At 36.3% G+C, this 23,216-nt stretch overlaps 1 protein-coding gene across 1 annotated transcript in view; it reads left to right on the top strand.

Moving 5' to 3' along the window:
- PDCD6IP (programmed cell death 6 interacting protein) overlaps nucleotides 1-23,216 on the top strand; it is a 71,468-nt gene that overhangs the window by 10,711 nt on the left and 37,541 nt on the right. Inside the window, exons 2-7 of the mRNA XM_008009430.3 lie at nucleotides 2,445-2,499; nucleotides 3,927-3,996; nucleotides 12,726-12,853; nucleotides 15,637-15,790; nucleotides 16,909-17,009; nucleotides 19,286-19,402. Of these exons, the coding sequence (XP_008007621.1) occupies nucleotides 2,445-2,499; nucleotides 3,927-3,996; nucleotides 12,726-12,853; nucleotides 15,637-15,790; nucleotides 16,909-17,009; nucleotides 19,286-19,402 (625 nt within the window). The remainder of the gene's footprint in view (nucleotides 1-2,444; nucleotides 2,500-3,926; nucleotides 3,997-12,725; nucleotides 12,854-15,636; nucleotides 15,791-16,908; nucleotides 17,010-19,285; nucleotides 19,403-23,216) is intronic.

The raw sequence follows: 23,216 nt of genomic DNA on the forward strand, positions 1-23,216 counted from the left end.
ATCCATAGAATTCATTCAAGTATTGCTGATTTTCCCAATATTATTTACAGGTTCAGGATCTAATCTAGAATCATGCAGTGCATTTAATTATTATGTCTCTTTAATCTCCTTCAGTCTGGACCAGTTCTTTAGTTTTCTCTTGTCTTTGATGACCTTGACATTTTTGAAGAGGACAGGCTAGTTACTTTTTAGAATTTTCCTCAGTAAGGGCTTGTCTCATTTTCTTGTGATTTCTGCATTTTTGCATAGGAGTGCCAGCGAAGTGATGCTGTATTCTTTCTAGTGCTTATCAGGAAAAATATGATGTGAATTTGTTCTGTAGTGGTAATGTTTATTTTTATCACTTGGTTAAGATGGTGTTTGCCAGGTTTCTTGACCTTACAGTTAATAAGTATGTTGTACTAATTAGTAAATATTTTGTGGGGAGATACTTTGAGACTATGTAATACCCTTTTTCATTACACACTTTTCATTGTTTTAGCCTTTATTGATGAACCGTGCCAGAATTAGATATTATACTCTGAAAGGTACCAAATGGTAATTTTTCTAATTTCCTCTAGATTATGGTACTGTAGGATAGAGTTTTCCCTATTCACCTGTTTATTTACTTCAGAGTGATGTTCTTATTTTCCTCAATGGATTATATTTTACTGTTACTTATATTAGTTAGATTGGTTCTATGCTTGGCCATTGGTAGCCCCTTAAAGCTACCTCCTGTGCCCTTTTGACATGTCCTCATCATTTTTTGAGCACTTCCTTAACTTTCTGGCATAGCAAGATGTTTTAGGCTTGAATATTGAATTTTTTCAGTCTCAGCCCTGGATTCAGCAGTTTCTCTAAGGAGCACTTGGCTCCTTTTAATGCAAAAGATTATCTGGGCAGTAGGTGTGCTTATTGCTACTATAAAGTGTTACTGCTTATACATGTTTATACTGCTTATACATGTTTTAGCATATACATTTAGGAAATACATAGTTACACTTTTATACTTGTTTTTATTTCTCTCTGCTACCTTTAAAAAAAAGAGTTAAAAAACTAGGTGGGTGTGGTGACATGCACCCGTAGTCCTGGCAACTCAGGGGCTGAAGTGGGCAGATTGCTTGAGCCTGGGAGTTCAAGGTTACCATGCGCTGTGATTGCGCTACTGTACTGCAGCCTGGGTGACAGAATGATACCCTGTCAGTAAACAAACAAAGTTCACATTGATATCTCTACTTCCAGTTTAATACTGTGGAGTTACTCTAACCTTCTGCCTTCTCATATTTGTGGATTTTTTTTTTTTTTTTTTTGAGAAAGGGTCTTGCCCAGCTTGGAGTACGGTGGCGCCATCTTGGCCCACTGCAGCCATGACCTCCAGGGCTCAAGTGATCCTCCCACCTCAGCCTTATGAGTAGCTGGGACCACAGGTGTGCGCCACCACGCCTGGCTAATGTTTGTATTTTTAGTAGAGACAGGGTTTTGCCATGTTGGCCAGGCTGGTCTCGAACTGTAGGCTCAAGTGATCCACCCGCCTTAACCTCCCAAAGTACTACGATTACAGGCATGATCCGCTTGCCTGGCCCTTTCAGGTATTTGTATCTCTGACCTTGAGAAACTTGGCTTCCATTATTTTCAATGTATTTACTTAACTTCATAGTTTTTCCTGTTTATAACCAAACTCCTAGCCATGCCAGCCAAAAACTTGGTCTCAGATATGTTGCCCACTCCTGTTGAAAATTTGCCCCCAGAAATAATCATTACAAAAATACCCCTGATGAAGGGGTGGGGGAAGTTTAAGGAAAAAGGAAAGGAGGAAAGATTAGAGGCCAGTTAGAAAGCTTGGCCTGACCCTTTTCTACTCCTTTCCCTGCCAGACTTGCTGACTGAAAGCTCACCCTGATAGGGGGAAGACTGCTTTATATTTTGTGATCATTCTGGCTGCTATGCAGAAAACAGGTTGGAAAGAAAGAGAAAGGAAATGGAGAGATTGTCTAGGTAACTTTTGGATTTCTAGCTGAAAGACTGTGGTAGCTTTGATGTGCTGTGTGGCAGTGCTAGAGATAGATAGTGGTGGGCTTACCCAAAACATTTGAAAGTTGGTAAGCCTGCTTTTAATTGGCAGTTTACCAGAGATGCTAATTTATCTAATGGATATAAACATAGTTGTTTTAGTAAGAAATAGTATTTTTAAGAAATATTTTGGTTTTTGGAGCAGATGTTAGTTTGCTTTCAGCCAATAACAGTTGATAAATATTTTTCTGTGGTGGTGGGTATGAGTTTTTGTTCATAGTTTTTCACTGCATACATTTTTTTAGCTTCTGGTTTATGTATTAAAATACTTTGTTTAATATAAAATAGCTGCTCGAAGTAAGCTTGAATAATTTTTGTATCATTTTAAACCAGTTGTAATTACATGAATGTATGTAATATTTGGCTCTGGTAATTATTAATTCTCTGTTTTTTAGATATTATGATCAGATTTGTTCTATTGAACCCAAATTCCCATTTTCTGAAAATCAGGTAAGTCATTAATTCTGTCTTAAAAGTATATGGTAATGGCACCCATTTCCTTCTGCCAATATCTTCACTGTCTTTAGAGTTTTATGAGATTGTGTTATAAAAATAGGAGCTTTTAGGTCTGTCTGATGTGAATATATGTGCTTCTGAAGAAAGAATCTCCTGGAATTCCATTCATGTCATTCTTCAGTCACTTCTGGGGCTCATGTAGGACAATGGTTTGTTTGTTTTTTTTTGGACTTCATTTTATGTCAGTAGGATTTATTGACTGATTAATCTACTGTGTCCTTCCCTTTGACTTTTTCAGAATTAGGAAGGAAACTGTAGAATTTAGGAATTATTAGTCTCAGTTTATGTGCTTTAAAAATTATTTGCACAAGTTACCAAATGCTGTTGTGATTAAATGTTAATTACACAAATGTCAACTTTATTTTCTTCTTAAAGGCTAGATGTTGAAAATGCTGATAATTTCTTACAGTTTTATTTTGGAGATTGGATAAAGATTTTAAAATTAGTGATACTTTTAAATTTTAAAATAGTTATAAGAAAAGTACTTTACACATTCTTGTACTAAAGTTTTTACAGGTGAAATAATTATATGTTGAGATTTCCTTTAAAATATTCCTGGGAAAAAGCTGTAGGTGACTGGAGGCAGGACAAGTTGGGAGGTAGATGAACCAAGAAGGGCAAAAGACTAAGGCTGCTGATGGATATACTGGAGTTCATTCTCTTTATTCTCTGTAGTTTTTCTGTATATTTGAAAATTTCCCTAATCAAGAATTTAGAAATTTTTATATTAGATTATAATAAATAATTTAAATGAGGTTTACTCCTTTCTAATCTTTGTATGTGATAATGCGTATTTTAGGAGCAGAGAGAGAGTTTTTTGATAAAGTAAACAGTTAATTTTCATGTAGCATACAGAAAAATGAACAAATCATGGGTATAGCTTGAATCTTACAAAATGAGTGTGCCTGTATAACCACCACCTAGATAAATAAAATATTAACCCATCCCCCAAAATAATCATTCTCCTATTTTTGTCATCATGGAATAGTTTTTAATTTCATCTTCTAGGAAACCTGTAGTACTTACTTTATTTCCCTTGCTTCACTTGGCTTATTTGACAAGCGTCTACTACTTACTTTGTTCCGTTAAAGTCATCGTGTTTATAAAGATGAATAAGATAGTGTTTATGATTACCAAGGCAGAATGACCATTTGAAATATCCTAGTGTCAGTATTTTACTTTTTTTAAATTTCAATTTAAAAGGAGAAGGAAAGGGAGTTGGGTGGTTATAGGAGATAATATTTTAGACAGATTGAGCTTTTGTCCTTTTTTTCACGGTGGATTTTTCTTCAAAGGAGACTTAATATTTAATGAGATTCAGGAAGGTAACATAATTTTCTATTTTCTTTCATTCTATCCAGATCTGCTTGACATTTACCTGGAAGGATGCTTTTGATAAAGGTTCACTTTTTGGAGGCTCTGTAAAACTGGGTATGTAATTTTTAATAAAAGTGATAGGAAAATTGGTCTAACTACTTTGCATTGTTTTTAGTTTTTAAAATTGTTATCCTAATGACTCTTTATAAATACTAAAGTTTTTTACATCTCATTTTCTTTTTAACTTCAACTTTTAATGCAATTTTGAAATATTTGTAGAGAGCCCATGCCTTGCCAGGCACTGTCCTAGTTATAAAAATGAGTAAAATCGATGTACTCAGTTGTTGGGAAGATAGTTGATCATTTAAAAGTGTAATATGTAATATCAGCCTATGAACAAACTCACGGAAGTATATATGAGGAAGAAAGTAATTGGACCTTTTGAAAGCAGACAATGTTTGAGTTAGACCTTGAAGGATGGATTTGTAGAAAATAATATTACAGACACAAAATTATAACCATAGGTCAGAAGGGTGAGGACTTTTGATCTACCAGCTCCAGCAAGATAACATCTCTGTGCCTTAATTTTCTCATCTGTGAAATGGAGATAATACTATATATTTCTTTGGATTCTTTTTTTTTTTTTTTTTTTTTTGAGACAGTTTTGCTCTTGTTGCCCAGGCTGGAGTACAGTAGCACAATCTCGGCTAACTGCAACCTCTGCCTACTGGGTTCAAGTGATTCCCCTATTCTCCTGCCTCAGCCTCCTGAGTAGCTGGGATTACAAGCACCCGCCACCACACCTGGGTAATTTTTTTAGTAGAGACAGGGTTTCATCATGTTGGCCAGGCTGGTGTTGAACTCCCGACCTCAAGTGATCCACCCACCTCGGCCTCCCAAGGTGCTGGGATTATAGGCATGAGCCCCTGGCCGATCTCATTGGATTCTTATGTGGGTTAAATGAGTGAATACTTGTAAAGTCCTAAGAACAGTGCTCAGTAAGTATTAACTGCAATGAATAATTATATTATTACATAACATTGTAATGCATATATGATATATACGTATTATATGTATATATGTATATAATATGTATATATATTATATATGTATATACAATGTATATATGTATTTGTATATATGTATTATATGTATCTGTAATGTGTATTATATGTATATATGTATTATGTATATATGTATATATTATACACATACGTGTATATATACTTATACATACGTATACAGCATATATTTGTATACATATATGCATATATACATATGTGTATGTATAGTATATATGTATACTGTATATATTCATACACATATATGTTTATTATATATACATATATTTAATATATAATGTATAGATATTTATGTATAGATACACATATGTATTGTGTATAACTATGTATAATATGCCTTATATAGTATATTCCTTTTATAGCATACATATACATTATATAAGATATGCTATAATATATACTGTATACCTTATAAGATACAGATATATAATATGTATTATATAGTATGTACATACCATATATATACATATATCTATATCTTTTTTTTTTTGTTTGACGCTGAGTCTCACTTTGTTGCCCAGGCTGGAGTGCAGTGGCACGATCTCGGCTCACTGCAAGCTCCGCCTCTCGGGTTCGCGCCATTCTCCTGCCTCAGCCTCCCGAGTAGGTGGTACTACAGGCGCCCGCCACCACGCCCGGCTAATTTTTTGTATTTTTAGTAGAGACAGGGTTTCACCGTGTTAGCCAGGATGGTCTCAATCTCCTGACCTCGTGATCTGCCTGCCTCGGCCTCCCAAAGTGCTGGGATTATAGGCATGAGCCACCGTGCCTGGCTATATATCTATATCTTATTTAAGGTTTATACTTACATATAGGTGAGGAAATGGAAATATATATTTTATAGTAGATATTGTATATAATAATTTAATTATTGTTATGGTGTATATATAGGTGAGGAAATGGAAATTATATTTTATAGTAGATATATATAATGTTAATATAATGATAGTTATTGTTGTGGCTTGTAACCTTAGGTTGAATTGGGGATTATGGAGGGTGATGATATTAGAAAGCAGATTGTGAAGAGTTGCAAATATTATGCTTCTGACTTTTTACTTTCCCCTCTTGTATAATAATAGTGAATGTTTATTGGGCATTTATTTTACCCAGGCACTCTGGAAGGGACTTTATAAATAATCTTTCTGAATTCTCTAATAGCTTAATGAGGAAAGTGCTATTATTGCCAGTTGAACAAACTGGTTTAGAAAGATTACATGATTTTCTGAAGTCATATGGTTAGGATTTAATGAAGCTGGGATAGGAATCTAGATAGCCTAACTCCCGGGACTAGGGAGAAACAGACCGGTTAGGAGACTGATGAGAGATGATTAGGTTAGACAAGCTAGTATGTGCGAGTCACAGAAGAGAGGGATTTCGGACTTTCAGAGGTGAAGTTGAGTGAATTTGCTGACTACCAGTCAGAAGGAAGAGTAGGAGTTGAGGCTTGACTCTGAGATTTATAAGTTGGTTTGACCTATTGGATATTTGTTCCTTTTAGTAGAAAGGTTGAGTCTGACTTTTCTGTATTATTCTGGGTAGACATTTCTCTGGCATTCTGAAATAAAGGATTTAAAGCTCAGAAGAGAGATACACATTCGAGAACAATTATTAGGTGATAATAAATTTATTCCTTCTGGCAGATAATTGACTGAGAAAAGTATAAAAGTCAGAGCTAAGTAATATAACATTCAGGGGAAATAGAAGAAGAGGTTCTGGGAATGAGGTTGAGAAAAAGCTTTCAGATCTTACAGGAACCAGGGTAAAATAGAGATGTGAAGGAATGCCAGAAGAGTTTCAAAGTTGATGTGGTCCAGTGGTTCCCAAACCTGGCTGCATATTAGTATTACCTGGGGAAAATGTAAGATAAAAGATGAAGATACGGAATGCCAGATGTGATAGGAGAAAATTTTGGAGTAGGGCACTGGAATTATTATGTTTGAAAATATCTCCAGGTGGCTGGGCGCGGTGGCTCACGCCTATAATCCCAACACTTTGGGAGGCGGAGGCAGGTGGATCGTAAGGTCAGGAGTTTGAGGTTAGCCTAACATGGTGAAATCCTGTCTCTACTAAAAATACAAAATCAGCCAGGTGTAGTGGCGCACACCTTGTGATCCCAGCTACTCAGGAGGCTGAGGCAGGAGACTCGCTTGAACCTAGGAGGCAGAGGTTGCAGTGAGCCGAGATGGTGCCATTGCACTCCAGCCTGGGCAACAGAGAGAGATTCCGTCTTAAAAAAAAAAAATAAAATATCTCCAAGTGATTCTGATGATCATCCCAGGTCCAGGTTGGAACATCCTTGACTGAGTCATTGTGGCAGAACTCAGTCATGTAAGGTTGGAGAAGTCCTTGGATTTGGCAGAGAGAAGTTTCGCTTGGAGTTTCCTGAAGAAGCATCAGATTGAGGGGTGAATGGGAGGTGAGGGAATGGAAACAGTAAATGTGGGTTGCTCATTTCAGGAAATTTACAGTAAAGATTTGGGGACAAAGGGAGCATCGTTCTGAGAGGGAGTCAAGGTGAAGAAAAGGATTTTTAGTGTTGTTATGACTTAAGAAATTTAGTAGGCTGTGAATAAGGAGCAGATGGCAGGAGACCTAGGAGACACTTGAGTGATGAACTCAAGTATCCAGAACTGGGAAGCAAAAAATTAGATCATAAAGCAGGAGGTGGTTCATCAAGGCATTTCTAGTAGCAAAAATTGGTAATTAAATGTCCTTCAGTAATGTCTTGGTTAAATAAAAGACTACTCATTCATTTAAATATTGTATAGTTTTGGAATACTAAGAATAAAAATGCATATATATATTTGTTGATATGTAAAGCTATATCAATGGAATATTGAATAAAAGGCCTGTCTTAGTTCAGAGTTGTTGCATCGTACAACTCTAGGGTCCCCTGAGTTGGGCTCCTTGGGACGGTGCTCATATAGAACCTAGAGTGGTTCCTCCTCCCTTGAGTTGTGCATTCCAGGCAACTCGAGTGTGGTATAGTATCCACTTTGTGAAAAGTTATGTTTGTGAATGTGTATGTAGTTATTTGTGAGATACCAAAAAATAAATTCTGGTTAACTCTGGAAGATGAGATCTTGGGTGATTTTTAATTATTTTTTTGTAGTTTAAAATATTTGAATTTTAGAAAACTATATTTGTAATTTAGTTATTTTCATTTTGAAAAGTTTAGAGGCTGGAAGTGGTGGCTCATGCTTCTAATCCCAGTACTTGGGGAGGCCGAGACAGGCGGATTACTTGAGCCCAGGAGTTCAAGACCAACCTGGGAAACAGATGAAACTCTGTCTCTACAAAAAATACAAAAATTAGCCAGACATGGTGGCGCGTGCCTGTAGTCCTAGCTATTTGGGGAGTTGAGGTGAGAGGATCGCTTGAGCCTGGGAGGTTGAGGCTGCAGTAAGCCGTGATTATGTCACTGTTCTTCAACCTGGGTGACAGAGCAACACCTTGTCTCAAAAGAAAACAAAAGATAAAAGAAAAACTTAATGAAAAAGAGAGCAAGTAAGAAACAAGAATACAGTTAAATATTTAAAAAGTCGTCTTTGAAAAAAGGAAAATATTGTTTTGAAAACCTGGTTTAAGTTTAGATGGATAGAAGAAAATAAAGGAAAAAAGATAAGAGTTAATTGCAACATCAAAATAGCTCTTATATGTAAAATCTCATAAAAGCTCTTATAAATGAGAAATTGTCAAAATAAAATGATAGACTACAGTCTGGTATGATAATATTTATGGGCAGCGTAATAGATTGAGATACGTATCTGATATATAAACAGTTTACTTTTATTTCTTGTTTGGAATATATTTCATTCTTTTTTTTTTTTTTTTTGAGAACAGTCTTGCTCTGTTGCCCCGGGGGAGTGCAGCCACGTGATCTCAGCTCGGTGCAACCTCCGCCTCTGGGTTCAAGTGAATCTCGTGTCTCAACCTCCTGAGTAGCTGGGATTATAGGCGCGCACCACCATGCCTGGCAGATTTTTGTGTTTTTAGTAGATACAGGGTTTCACCATGTTGGCCAGGCTGATCTCGAACTCCTGGCCTTAACAGCTCCACCTGCCTTGGCCTCCCAAAGTGCTGGGATTACAGGTGTGAGCCACTGCGCCCGGCTGATAATTAATTTTGTTCCTTGCTCTTGCCTGCCATACTGGCCTAATGTATATATTTACTGAATTAATTAAAATTATATTCAGAACTTGAAGGCATTGATCCCTTGCCTTTTTGTTGTTGTTGTTGTTTTTGAGATGGAGTCTCGCTCTGTCGCCCAGGCTGGAGTGCAGTGGCCCGATCTCAGCTCACTGCAAGCTCCGCCTCCCGGGTTCCCGCCATTCTCCTGCCTCAGCCTCCCGACTAGCTGGGACTACAGGCTCCCGCCACCTCGCCTGGCTAGTTTTTTGTGTTTTTTAGTAGAGACGGGGTTTTACCGTGTTAGCTCGGATGGTCTGGATCTCCTGACCTCACGATCCGCCCCTCTCGGCCTCCCAAAGTGCTGGGATTACAGGCTTGAGCCACCGCGCCCGGCCGCCTTTTTTTTTTTTTTTGATAGGAAGTCTCGCTCTGTCGCCAGGCTGGAGTACAGTGGCGCGATCTCGGCGCACTGCAACCTCCGCCTCCGAGGTTCAAGCGATTCTCCTGCGTCAACCTTCCCAGTAGCTGGGACTACGGGCGTGCACCACCACATCCAGCCAATTTTTGTACTTTTAGTAGAGACGGGGTTTCACCATGTTGGCCAGAATGGTCTTGATCTCTTGACTTGGTGATCTGCCCACCTCGGCCTCCCGAAGTGCTGGGATTACAGACATGAGCCACTGCACCCAGCCAATCTCTTGCCTTTTAGTATCTAGTGTTACTGATGAAAAGTCTGAGTTTTGTTGTTTTGTAAGTGATCTGTTTCTTTGCTCTTAGGAATATTTTTACAGTCTTCTCTTTGTCTTTCATGTTTAGAAATCTCAAAAGACTTAATGGGATTTCATTTTATTCATTTGTAGGGCATTTCTTTTTGGCCCTTTTAGTTTGAACATTTATATCTCCCTTCAGCTCTGGGAGGTTTTCTTATATTTCTTTGATAATTGTCTCTTTTGTCTCTCTTTCTTTGGAATACTTTTTTAGATGTTGGTTGTTCTGAGTTGTTCACTCATAATTTTTGTAATTTTTATTTTCTTGACTTTATGTTCTACTTCTGAGAGATTGCCTAGATACTAATTTTAAAACCTGAAATTTTTTTTTCCTTCTGCCATCCTTAAAACTTTTAAAAAAATTTAACAGTCAAGTTTTTAATTTTTAGGAACTTTTTCTTATTAATTAAGAAAATCCTGTTCTTTTATGGATGTACCATCTTTGAATCTCTTTAAGGAATGCTAATGTTTATATCTGCTGTAGTTTAGAATGAGGAGACTAGAATGGTTTGGAAGCAAGTTGAAAACTGGCCATTATTACATAGGAGGCCACCAAAGTACTGTAACAAGGAGGGCTTTACTTTATGGCACTACTCTGTGGTACAAACATACAAATGTAGTGTTCTGATTCTCCTAGATGGTTTGTTCAGTGTTTTTTGTAAGGAGCCTTATTTTGCCTGGTGGTCAATGCCTTGCACATTATGCAAGATCTTGAATTCCAAAGTGATTGAATTCTGTAAGTAATAGGGAGGTATTATAGATTCTTTTTTAAAAGTTATTTTTCAGTTGTGATACAATATACATAATACACCTTAACCCTTTTAAGTGTACACTTCAGTGTACATATTCAGTGTACATGTACATTTACATTATTGTGCAAACATCGTCTTGAGAACTCTTTTTCACCTTACAAAACTGAAACTCTGCCCAGTAAATGATAACTTCACAGACTGGGGGTGGTGGCTCATGCCTGTAATTCAAGCATTTTGGGAGGCCAAGTTGGGAGGATTACTTGAACCAAGGAGTTTAAGACCAGCCTAGGCAACATAGTGAGTCACTGTCTCTACAAAAAATACAGAAATTAGCTGGGTGTGGTGGCCTGTGCCTGTAGTCCTAGCTACTCTGGAAGCTGAGGCAGGAGGATCGATTGAGCCCAAGAGGTAGAGGCTGCAATGAGTGTGATTGCATTAGTGCACTCCAGCCTGGGTGACAGAGTGAGACCCTGTCTCAAAAGGAAAAAAAAATTATAATGTCCCATTCTTCCCTCCACCCTCAACACTTGGCAACTACCATTCTTTCTGTCTCTGAATTTAACTGTAGAATCATAGACTGCATTTAAAAAAAGTTTCACAACATGAAGTTTGTTATCTTAATCATTTTTAAGTGTACAGTTCACTAGTGTTGGGTGTTTTTCACATTGTTGTAAAATACATCCAGAACTTTTTCATCTTGCAAATCTGAAATAATGTACTCATTGAACAACAGTCCGTCTCCCCCTACCACCATCCCTGATAACCATCATTCTGATTTCTGTCTCTATGAATTTGATTACTCTAGGGAACTCATGTAAGTGGAATCATACAATATTTGTCTTTTTGTGGCTGACTTATTTCACTTAGCTTAATGTCCTCAAGATTCATCCCTGTTATAGCATATGATTTCCTTCTTGTTTAAGGCTCACTAATATTCCATTGTATGTATATACTACATTTTGTTTATACATTCATCAGTCCACAGACACTTGAGTTGCTTTCATGTTTGGCTATTGTGAATAATGCTGCTATGAACATGGGCATACATATATCTCTTTGAGACTCTGCTTTCATTATTTTTGGGGGTGTATACCCAAAAGTGGAATTGCTGGATAAAATAGCAATTCTATTTTTAATATTTTGAGGACCTGCCGTATTGTTTTCCACAGTAGTTGCACTTTTTCTATTTTTTATTTTGAGACAGGGTCTTGCTCTGTCGCTCAGGCTGGAGTATAGTGGCATGATCATAGCTCACTGCAGCCTTGAACTCCTGGGCTCAAATGGTCCTCTTGCCTCCGAGTAGCTAGGACTACAGACATGTACCACCATACCTGGCTGATTAAAAATATATTTTTTTTGTAGAGATGGGGTCTTGCTGTGTTGCTCAGGCTGACCTCAAACTCTTGACTTCAAGAGATCCTCCTGCCTCAGCCTACTAAAGTGCTGGGATTACAAGAGTAAGCCACCATACCCAACCGCCAGTTTGCATTCCCTCCAACAGTACATGAGGGTTCCAGTTTGTCTGTATCTTCATCAATGCTTATTTTCTGTTTGTTTTTTAATAGGAGCTATCCTAAGTGGATGTGAGGTGTGTAGATTTTTTATCAGAGTTGGGTTTTAGCCCATCTAATCTGCTAGCTCTTTGAGAAATGTATTTGCCTGAGGGAGTAAAGCATAAGGCCAGCTAGGAGTAATTGCATTGACTTAGATTTGTGGTAATGAGGAACTGGTTTGACTGTGGTGGGACAATGATTTTGAGAGTTGGTGGAAAAATGGAAATAATTATTCAAATTTAAGAAACTGAGAGAAATGACATGAAAATGACTTTTGTATTTGAATTTGATTGTAATAGAAATGTGGAAGTAAAGGGAAGGAGAGAAAGAATAACTTACTGTTCTTTAGCGTTTTGGGTGATGGGAATATTGTTGTGGAAATAAATGCCTGTAAGGGCAGCTTGAAATATGGGAGCATATGACAGCAAGAAAACAGGTCTGGAAACTTGTTTTTGTGAGAGTTAGCGGGATGACAGAGGTCATAGTATTTCTCTTTGAAACATTTGTTTTCTTTAGAAAAAATGATCTGATAAATTTTTCCCTCTTAATTTTTTACAGCTCTTGCAAGCTTAGGATATGAAAAGAGCTGTGTGTTGTTCAATTGTGCTGCCTTAGCTAGCCAAATTGCAGCAGAACAGAACCTGGATAATGATGAAGGATTGAAAATCGCTGCTAAGCATTACCAGGTATGCGGAAAAGTAGTTACTGCAATAATGATCAACACTAAATTGGATTAAGTGGAAAATAATTTGCATTTAGGTTTATAAATACTTCTTACCCAACAGATGTTTTCTTAAATGAATGCACTTTTAAAATGAATTGATTCTTACTGTTGAAGCCCTTAGATAAACTGTCTATAGACCAAGTCTGTTTTTCCTCATTGTTTTATACCCAGCACCTAGCACAGTGCCTGGCACATAATAGAGGCTCAATAATTGTTGGTTGAAGAAATTATGAAATGTCTGAGATTTCATCTCAGGCATTTAGGGTAAATCCATTTTAAATAAATTACCTAATTTAAAAAATTTGTGCATTATTTTCATATGTTTTCTTAGAGTGAGACACACTTGAAATTTCACTGTTGTTACAAAAATAAAGACAAGAAATTGGCAAGAAAATAAAATTTTAACTTTGAGACATGTGGAGAGGTCATATTTAAATGTAGTCAGACACGTAATGTTCATAAGTTACCTAACTATTTTACATACTAATCATTTACTAATATGGCATGTTATTTTGTAGCAGTTGTTTATTATTTATTCATCTTTTTTTTTGTTTTGGTTAACAAAAAGATTAGTGTCAAGTAATATATATAATCATGTTGTCATTTTATATTACTTTCTAATTTACAAAGTGTTTTCATGTACATTATTTGACCCTCAGATAAACCTTGCAATGTATGTCATATAATGTCATTCCCATTTTACATATGAGGAGACTAAAGGTCAGAAGTCTTAATATAGCAGTCCATTTGGGTTTCAGTAGTTCTGATTCCAAATTTCATGTAATTCCAAATTTCATGTAATTCCAAATGTCCTTCCACTATTTCACCCCCAAACCTCCCATGAAATTTGCTTGTCTCAAAGATAGTCTGCTTTTTCCTGTTGTTTATGTTTAAGGGAGAGGTGAGTAATGCTATTCTGAGAAAGTAAAAGGAAGTGTACCTTAAGGAAACAACATGCTCCAAATTGTGGCTTGCCTTACAGTTTTGAATAAGCATAGATGACAAACATAATGCATATGCTATTTCTTTTTGAGGCTATACATGGCAAATATTTTAAAATGTGAAAACGAGCCGGGCGTGGTGGCTCACGCCTGTAGTCCCAGCTCTTTGGGAGGCTGAGGTGGGCAGATCAGGAGGTCAGGAGTTCCAGACCAGCCTGGCCAACATGATGAAACCTGTCTCTATTAAAAATAGAAAAATTAGCTGGGTGTGGTGGCGGGTGCCTGTAATCTGAGCTACTCGGGAGGCTGAGGCAGGAGAATCGCTTAATCCCGGGAGGCGGAGGTTGCAGTGAGCTGAGATTGTGCCATTGCACTCTAGTCTGGGTGACAAGAGCAAGACTCTGTCTCAAAATAAATAAAATAGTGAAAACGAAGTAAAATTTTATTTAGCTTTTGGTTAACTGTAACTCAGTTAATTGGTATATGATATTTTAGAAAGGTCATTCAGAATTATGAAAGAAACATTCCATTCTGTGAGTGTTCACAGCAGGGCACCTGGTATCATGGAAAGATAACTGGTGATATTAGACCTAGGTCCTTATCTAGGCTGCTCGCCACCCAGAAGCTTTGTGCCATTGGGCAAGTTCTTTAACCTCTTTAGTACCTCCAGTTCCTCATCTGTAAATGAGAGACTCAGACACCTAGCTGTTCTAGACTTTGATTCACTAGTTTACTAAATAAGTTCAGTTGTTCATTCCTAGCAGATACTCTAGTCTTATAATACTTAATGACTGCAAACATGCTTTTCATTTTAATACATTTGACTTTGAGTTTTCTCTGTGTTGTCTGTTTATCTAACTCATGACACTTTTTTTTTTTCCATTGTTTGAGATGGAGTCTCGCTTTGTTGCCCAGGCAGGAGTACAATGGCATGATCTTGGCTCACTGCAACCTCCGTCACCTGGCTTCAAGCGATTATCCTGCCTCAGCCTCCTGAGCAGCTGGGATTACAAGTGTGTGCCATCATGCCCAGCTAATTTTTGTGTTTTTAGTAGAGATGGGGTTTCATCATTTTGGCCAGGCTGGTCTTGAACTCCTGACCTCAGGTGATCCGCCTGCCTCAGCCTTCCAAAGTGCTGGGATTACAGGCGTGAGCCACTGCGCCCGGCCAACTCATGACACATTTTAATCCCAGACTGACTGCTTTCTTTGTCTTAGTATAATTTGTTTCATAGAAGCAAAATTATTTCAGTATTAACAAAATATAATTGAGATGAAAAATCTGAGGGGGAACGTTTCACTAGGGAGCTCTGAAGGCCAGACAGAAATCACTAGCAATGGGTAGTAATGCTGTTCCTCAGAGGACTAGGTGTGTATGCTATTTGGGGTGTCCCCTAACTACGGCATGTTTAATGATTTGTAAGATGAATTTGTTTGGGACCGAAACAAGAGCATTGCAGTACTAAAAATATTTTAATGTTTATCCCTGCGTCTATTCTCATGTTAATTTTGAGGAAGTATATCTAAAAATAGCTTAATCAGATTGTTCCACTAGTTTACTTTGTTTTTCCTTGTAATTTACTTTTATTCTTTGTTAAATCTCTTCTTACGCTATAGTGTTTTAGAAAGATAACCTTATTGTCTGTAGGTCAGATGTTTTAGATTGGTTTTGTATAATACAAAAATTTAAATATATTAAGTGTTCACTGAGTTAACATTTGAAATGACTTTTATGTGTAACAGTAGGAATTAAGTCTTGCTGAGTTCCTGTAGGTTTTAAAGAAATTCTTTTTCCCCCCTTTAGTTTGCTAGTGGTGCCTTTTTACATATTAAAGAGACGGTTTTATCTGCCTTAAATCGAGAACCTACTGTGGACATATCTCCAGATACTGTTGGGACCCTCAGTCTTATTATGCTGGCACAGGCTCAAGAAGTATTTTTTTTAAAAGCCACAAGAGGTAACTCCAATTTGTCTTCCATTTCGTTGCATGTGAAAAGAAGCGATAAGGCTTTTAAATTAAGAAAGTGATTAGAATATAATATGTTCAGTGTTGAGCTTTCCTTCTTGAATTTGATACATGGATTATTGAAAATTTTTAGCTATCCTTTTCTGAATTTGTGGCACAAATGCACATTTAAGAATGTAGGCTGTGTTTGAAGTCATGAAATGGATTGTTAGTAATTGTCTTTAAACACTCCATTCTGGAATAGTATTTATGTACATTTTTAACGTGTCAAACATTTGTTCGCAAATATTTATTGGGTACTTACTCTGTGCCAGTCACTGTTCTAGTTTCTAGATAAACAGTTAGAAAACAACCTTATGTTTTGGCGACGGGAGAGATGATAAGCAAGAATTAAGTTGCCAGGATAATTTCATAAATAATTGCTATAAAAAATAAGAAAGAATTATATGACAGTGGCTGGTGGTATGGTTATGGGATAGGGATGTAGGGGAGCTGTGCTAATTTTAGATTCGTTAGTCAAGAAGGCTTTCTTTCAGGAGGTCCTGTTTAAAGTAGACCTAAATGACAAGAAGGAACTATCCAGGCACAGTCCCTGGCCCTGGGAATGAGGGAATAAGAATAATTCTTATAAGGCATATAAGTTTAGATTGAAATATAGGCTGAATATGTAAGTACAGAGAAATTGAAAATACGAGATAAGTCATCATGTGGAAGAAATAGGAATTGGAATACTTTTTTCTTTTAAAATAACAACTTATATTGAGATAGAATTTATATACACTGAAGTTCACCCTTTTTAAGTGTACAACGTAAGATTTTTAGTATATTCGTAGAGTTTTGATTACCACTATCTTATTTTAGAACATTACTATCATCCCAAAAAGAAGCTGTGTACCCATTAGCAGTCACTCCTCTTTCCCTTTTCCCCCACTGCTGGCAACCACTAATCTATTTTGTCTGTTTTAAATTTTGTGCAGAAAATGTGATTTATCAAGAAAGACGTCTTAAGATGCGTGTACAAACTTGTGATCTAATTGTTTATACTGAGACATGTCAGATTAACTCATATTTATTTTAATTATAATGGTCAACTTCATATTGTATTCCAGATAAAATGAAAGATGCCATCATAGCTAAATTGGCTAATCAGGCTGCAGATTATTTTGGTGATGCTTTCAAACAGTGTCAATACAAAGATACTCTCCCCAAGGTCAGTTATTGTTTTTATAAACACTTGCTTGCTTTGCATGTGGAAATATTTAGACTTTTTTGTGTATAAGAAGCAAGTTGAAACTTATAAAGAAATTTGAAGTTTTAATATAGTTATCTGAAGTATATAGTATAAATAGGTTTTTTTTTTTTTTTAAATTTAAGATGCATGAACAATTCTTTTATATTTAGGGGATGCCTTTGTCTTTACCTTTTACTAAACTTGTTTTTCCAAGCTAGAACTCTTTCTGGAAAACATTGACCATCTGTTTTTAATACTTTTATCAAATCAAGGCATTGTGTAGTTCTGAATCATTGGTGACTTGGTACAAGCATATATACTTGAGCATGTTGATTATTCACACTTTTAATTATTGTCCTGTTTTCTTAAAGATGAGTCTTAAAGCGCAGAAACAGACATAAAGAAAAAAGGAAAAGAAAACTTAACAAATTCATCTGATACTTTGATTAGAATTAAGTTTTGCCAACAGGGATAAAAAAAAATTGGGCTGCTAATGGACAGCTAAGGAAAAGCAACCATCTTAAACCACATATCACAGGAAGTATAATGTTTTAATGTAAACCTTTCTGAAGTGACAATTGAAAAGACTATTTAGTGATGATCATTTACTGACAAAGCAAATCACTAACAGGTACATTTGGAATGATTAATAAAGAAAACTTAAAGTTTGAGTGAAATATATGTCTCAACTACTTCCTTCAGAAATGTTCAAGGAATTAGTTTCATCATATGGTATCTGTTACGTGATTTTTTTTTGGTAGGGGAATTTATGGATTTATAAGTCATGTTCAGGAATCTTTGTACCTTAAAAAATTGCAGACAACTTGGGGGCGAAGTAAAAATGCACATAAGTGCGTCAACAGTACTTATTACTCAGAAAATGATCAATAAGGAATTAATGTGACCATTCCTGGGGATTTAAGATACACCAAGAGCCTAGTAGAAATTTGCCCAGGACTCTTGGGTATTAATAGCCTTCCTCTTAAAAAGAGACTCGGGATCTCCTCTCATGTTTTTTTCATCTGAAAGACCTCATGTTCAGCTGCACAGTGTTCCGTTACTTCCTGTTGGGCCATTAGTTCAGTCCTGTCATGGAGAGAAGAATGTCACCTACAAAGACTTGGAAGCTACCTCTGCAGCATTCCTGGTATTCCTTGAAAATCTCCTGTTTCAGAATCAAGTTGCTCCAGCCTTACCCTGAGAATTGGCATGAGTGGAGTTTGAAATTTAGATGTCTTTTATTTTTTCCTTTTTACTAATAAAGCTCATAAGGTATTTTCATATTCTAGTTATAAAACTGAAATGTCTGCAAGTAGTGATCCAGGAAGGTAGGAAATTATTCCCTGGGAGACAGGAAAGCACACAAGGTAGTAATTCAGTTTTTGATTCTTTTACATTTTTTGTTTAGACAGTGATTGTCTATCCTAATTCTTTGGATTTTTTAATATCATATACTTCCTAAAAGCAGTGAGGTTACAGGTTAGGATTTGGCATTTTGGAAGAGCCACTGCTAGTATAATTGCTTTCCTGCTTTATGTCTTTGGATCTTTTAAAATTAATTTTGACTGGAATTATTTTCAAAACAAATAGGCAAAATAGCACTTTATCATTATCATTGGTCGTATACTTAGTGCATTTGTCTATATGTTTTTGAGTACATGATACTGAAATATTAGTGTATCTATGATACTGAATCATTTTTATATGGCTAAAATCATCTTTAGTAAGAATCCTCGTAGGATATGAATTTAAGTGAGAATTTACTGTTTTTTAAAACATGATGAACCATTCATCTATAGAGCAATTTCATTAGTATTTGTGAGTAATGATGGTTTAGTTAACTCTACAGGCTGGGTAAGGGCTCATAAGAAAGCTTCTAAAGCCCTGTGCTTGGTGTTCCTTTGTGAATGTCCATTCTACTTCTCTTTCTAATAATGCATGCTTTTCTTTCTTTTTGTAAACAAAATGTTGACTTCATGGATCAATTAAAGAGAATTGTAAAAACCTAAATTGGCTTCAGTTAACAGTTAAAAAAACCCCTTCAATTGGAAGAAAAAAAATTTAATTCATAGATTTCAATCCATACAAAATCATGTCGTCTTCTCTGTTTACACCTAATGACTAACCTTAATCTCTAACCCATTAATGGGGTGATTCTAATTTCTGTCTTCTTTTCCTTTTTCTTCCTGCATCCCATGTTGTCTGTGATGGTTTGTGTGGTTGGACTCTCCCCTGGTCAGTATTTTTATTTCCAGGAGGTGTTCCCTGTCTTGGCTGCAAAGCACTGTATCATGCAGGCCAATGCTGAGTACCATCAGTCTATCCTGGCAAAACAGCAGAAGAAATTTGGAGAAGAAATTGCAAGGTTACAGGTGAGTCTCTTGGTAATAAATATTTAAGTAACTAACTTGGATCTCTTTTTTTTTTTCCTAGTGAGATTTCCAAGTTTGCCCATAAAAACCTTTCCCATTAATCACCCCTATCAACAGCAACAGTGATTGTTTTTATCTTTAGACTTTATCTACTGTGTGTTTCTTTGAGGTCTCATATTTTATCTAAAAAATTCATGCAAAATTTGCATTCAGTTCTCTTTTTTAGTCCATATTTATTTTAATGTAAAAATAATTCTAAATTAATTGCCATCTCCAGATTGTTATCTTTAGACTTTACTGCATGTTTTTTTGAGGTCTTATATTTTTTTCTGAAAAATTCATGCAAAATTTGCATTCAGTTCTTTTTTTTATTCATGTTTATTTTAGCGTAAAAATAATTCTAAATTAATTGTCATGCTCCAGGAGTATGTGTAGTGTTTAACTTGTGGACTGGTCTTTGTCTAAACTGGGCCTATACTTCCATACTTGAGGACAGTGAAGAGATGTGTGTACATATATATACACACACCCACATACACATATACACACACACATATATATATTTATCTTGTGAATAGCCAAGTACTGTCTGTGCAGTTGTTTTCATACTGTTGGCATTGGGGTTGTCAGAAACTTGCTGTGAGATTATGGCACCTGAGGCAACTTGCCAGCAGGAGCAAGAGCTGTTTGTATGAGTTGTTTGTGTTTTGAGTGTTAGTAGGCAGAGGATAGAAATATGACTTAGGGCATTTGAGTTAGGAAAGTTTAAATATGTACTGATTATTAGAAGATACTGTGATTGTCTTGGTTCATTTTGTGCTGTTATAGCAGAATACCACAGACTGGGTAATTGATAAAGAACAGAAATTTGTCACAATTCTGAAGACTGGGAAGTCCAGTGTCAAAATGCTGGCACCTGGTGAGGGACTTTGTGCTGTGTCACCTGTGATGAAAGGTAGAAGGGCAAGAGAGTGCTAGTGAGTGAGAGAGAGCAAGAGGGGAGCCGAACTGCTTAACGAAGCCCCTCTCTTGATAACTAACCCTCTCCCTTGATAATGACATTAATCCATTCATGAGGGCAGAACCCTCTTGATCTAATCACCTCTTATTATGTCCCCATGTCCCAACACTTTGGGATTGGGAATGCATGAACTTGGGGGACACATTCAGACCATAACAATGGAAATGTTGTTTAGGAGGTTCAGATTAATTAATTAGCCTTTTCATGGGGAAACATCTCACAGTGACCAAATGAGAGAAATAATTTTTAAAAAAGTCAAACCCAGATTTGTCTGGGGCTTCACTTTGATTACAGTAACTTAGATTCATATATAAAAATGATTCTGAACAAGGAATTTGTGGAAAGAATTTCTTTTTAAGGCTAGCATATTTAAATTATAAGTTTAGTTTCTTTATTTTCTGGTTTCTGGGACTATTAGATTTAAGTAAGCCCATATTTAGTCTCTATAATCAGTCAGAGAAAGAACTCCTTTTGAAATTTAATCTCATTTTTAAGTACCCCTGAAAATGGAAATTATTTCAAATTCACACAATAGGAAAGAGGTAAAGACTTCCTTAGTTATAGACACATAGATTTAGCAGCTTTAGTTTTACAGCTTTATTTATAGGTTAAAAGTTAAGACAGAAGTTGGGTGTGATGGCACCTGCCTGTAGTCTAGCTACTTGGGAGGTTGAAGTGGGAGGATCATTTGAAGCTAGTAGTTTGAGGTCAGCCTGGACAATATGGTGACACCCCTTCTCAAAAAAAGTTAACACAGAACACACTCACTAGTCCATATTTCAAAGGACAGTTATTCTTAATTGATTTACACTCCCAAGAAGGCAAACAGAACAGACAAGAAGTTGACCAATAAACCATACTCTCTGTAGTTTCTCATTCAGGAGAGAATAATACCCCATGATTCTGATGGAGATCCTTAGGAGGTCACACTGTTAAACCAACTTTCTAGTTATGGCTACTAGCAAAGAGGAATAACTTACTGGTCCTATGCAAACCAGAAATGAAAATAAAATCACAATCAGGAAAATCAAAACAATAGATAAAATGGCAGCAATGGTAAAATTACTGCTTGGAATCACTTCTGGGGCCAAGAAAAATTGTACCTGAGCTTAATACAGCTCATGAGTTGCAGTTCTTGAACAGTGCAGTTTATGTGGCCCCAGAAGATGGATCTTCTTGGTCATCTTGGTGGATCTTCAAAGATGAAATACAATTTTCAAAAAGTTATAGAAATACACACATATACACACAGATACAAAAACATGACTCACATAGAATGACTACATGTCAAAGATTTATTTGACTCATTAATGAAGGACCTAGCAAGATTGTAAATCGATTTTGTGCAAGTATTTTCTTAGTTATGATACTAGGTTGTAGGTATTAAGGAGATTGTCCTTATAGAAAGAATACTTGCTGATGTGTTTAGGGATGAGGGCTCGTAACATCTAACTTCAGTTTTAGATAGTTCTGCAATACAAGAAAAAAAGGTACATGATTGTGTGTTTGTATGGGAAAGGAATAGATAAAGCAAATGTGGCAAAATGGTAATTGTTGAACCTACGTAATAATTTTGTGGGCTTGCAATTTTTCAAAATGGGGAAAATAGGTATATGTAAGATTATATAGTTTAATTCCTGTTCCTCTTTTTCCCTCCATCCATTATTCCCACTGCCCCATAGTTAATTTCCATTAATTTCTTTTTTCTTTTTCTTTCTTTGAAATAGAAGCAAATATATACATACACAACACACACATACATACACACACACACACATACATTGCACATTCTCACTTCTCATTCTTACTGAAGTGGTAGTATGCTATTAATATATACAGTGTTATATACCTTCTTTTCTCATATAACAATGTATCCTGAAGGTCTCTTCATCTTAATTCAGCAGTAGCTAGACCATCCTTAGAGCTGCATTATACTTCACTGTGTAAACCACAGTTTATTGCTGTCTCCTATTGCTGGATACTTGAATGTTTCCAAGATTTCACTATTATAAACAGTGCTACAGTAAAAAATCACGTACACAAGTTATTTTGTACTTCAGCAGGTGTCTTAGCTTAGGCTGCCATAAGAAAACCATAGACTGGGTGGTTTAAACAACAGAAATTTATTTTCTTATAGTTCTGGAGCCTGGAAATCCAAGGTCAGGGTGCCAGTATGGTCATATTCCGGTGAGATTTACAGATGGCCTTCTCTCTGTGTCCTCATATGGTGAACAGCAAGAGCAAGCCCTCTGGTGTCTCTTCTTATGAGGGCACCAATCCCCTGTGAGGCCCCACCTTCATGACCTCATCTAAACCCCATTATTTTCCAAAGGTCCCATGTTCAAATACCATCACATTAGGAGTTAGGGATTCAAAATAAGAAATTTGGGGAACACAGTCCCGTACATAGCGGCAGGTATATCTTAAATAAATTAATAGAAATGAGATGGCTGATAGCAAAATATAAATATGTCTGTAATTTGTTATATATTTGGATTGTTGATCCACTTGGAATTTATCCTGATGTGTGGTGCTAGATAGGGATCCAGTTTTTAAAGTCTTCTTCCAAATGACTACCCATTGTCCCCAAACCATTTATTGTAATAGCCTTGTTTTCCTCACTGTTATGAGATTCTGACTTTCTCACACATTAAATTCATGGTATGTACTGGGATCTATTTCTGCTTTTGTTGTTTCATTGACGTGTTTATCTGTTCATACTCCAGTTCCATATCATTTTAGTTATTTATACTAGACTGTTTTAATGTCTGATAGATATTATTATCTCTTATT

This window comes from Chlorocebus sabaeus, chromosome 15 (genome assembly GCF_047675955.1).
Source record: "Chlorocebus sabaeus isolate Y175 chromosome 15, mChlSab1.0.hap1, whole genome shotgun sequence".
NCBI lineage: Eukaryota > Metazoa > Chordata > Mammalia > Primates > Cercopithecidae > Chlorocebus > Chlorocebus sabaeus.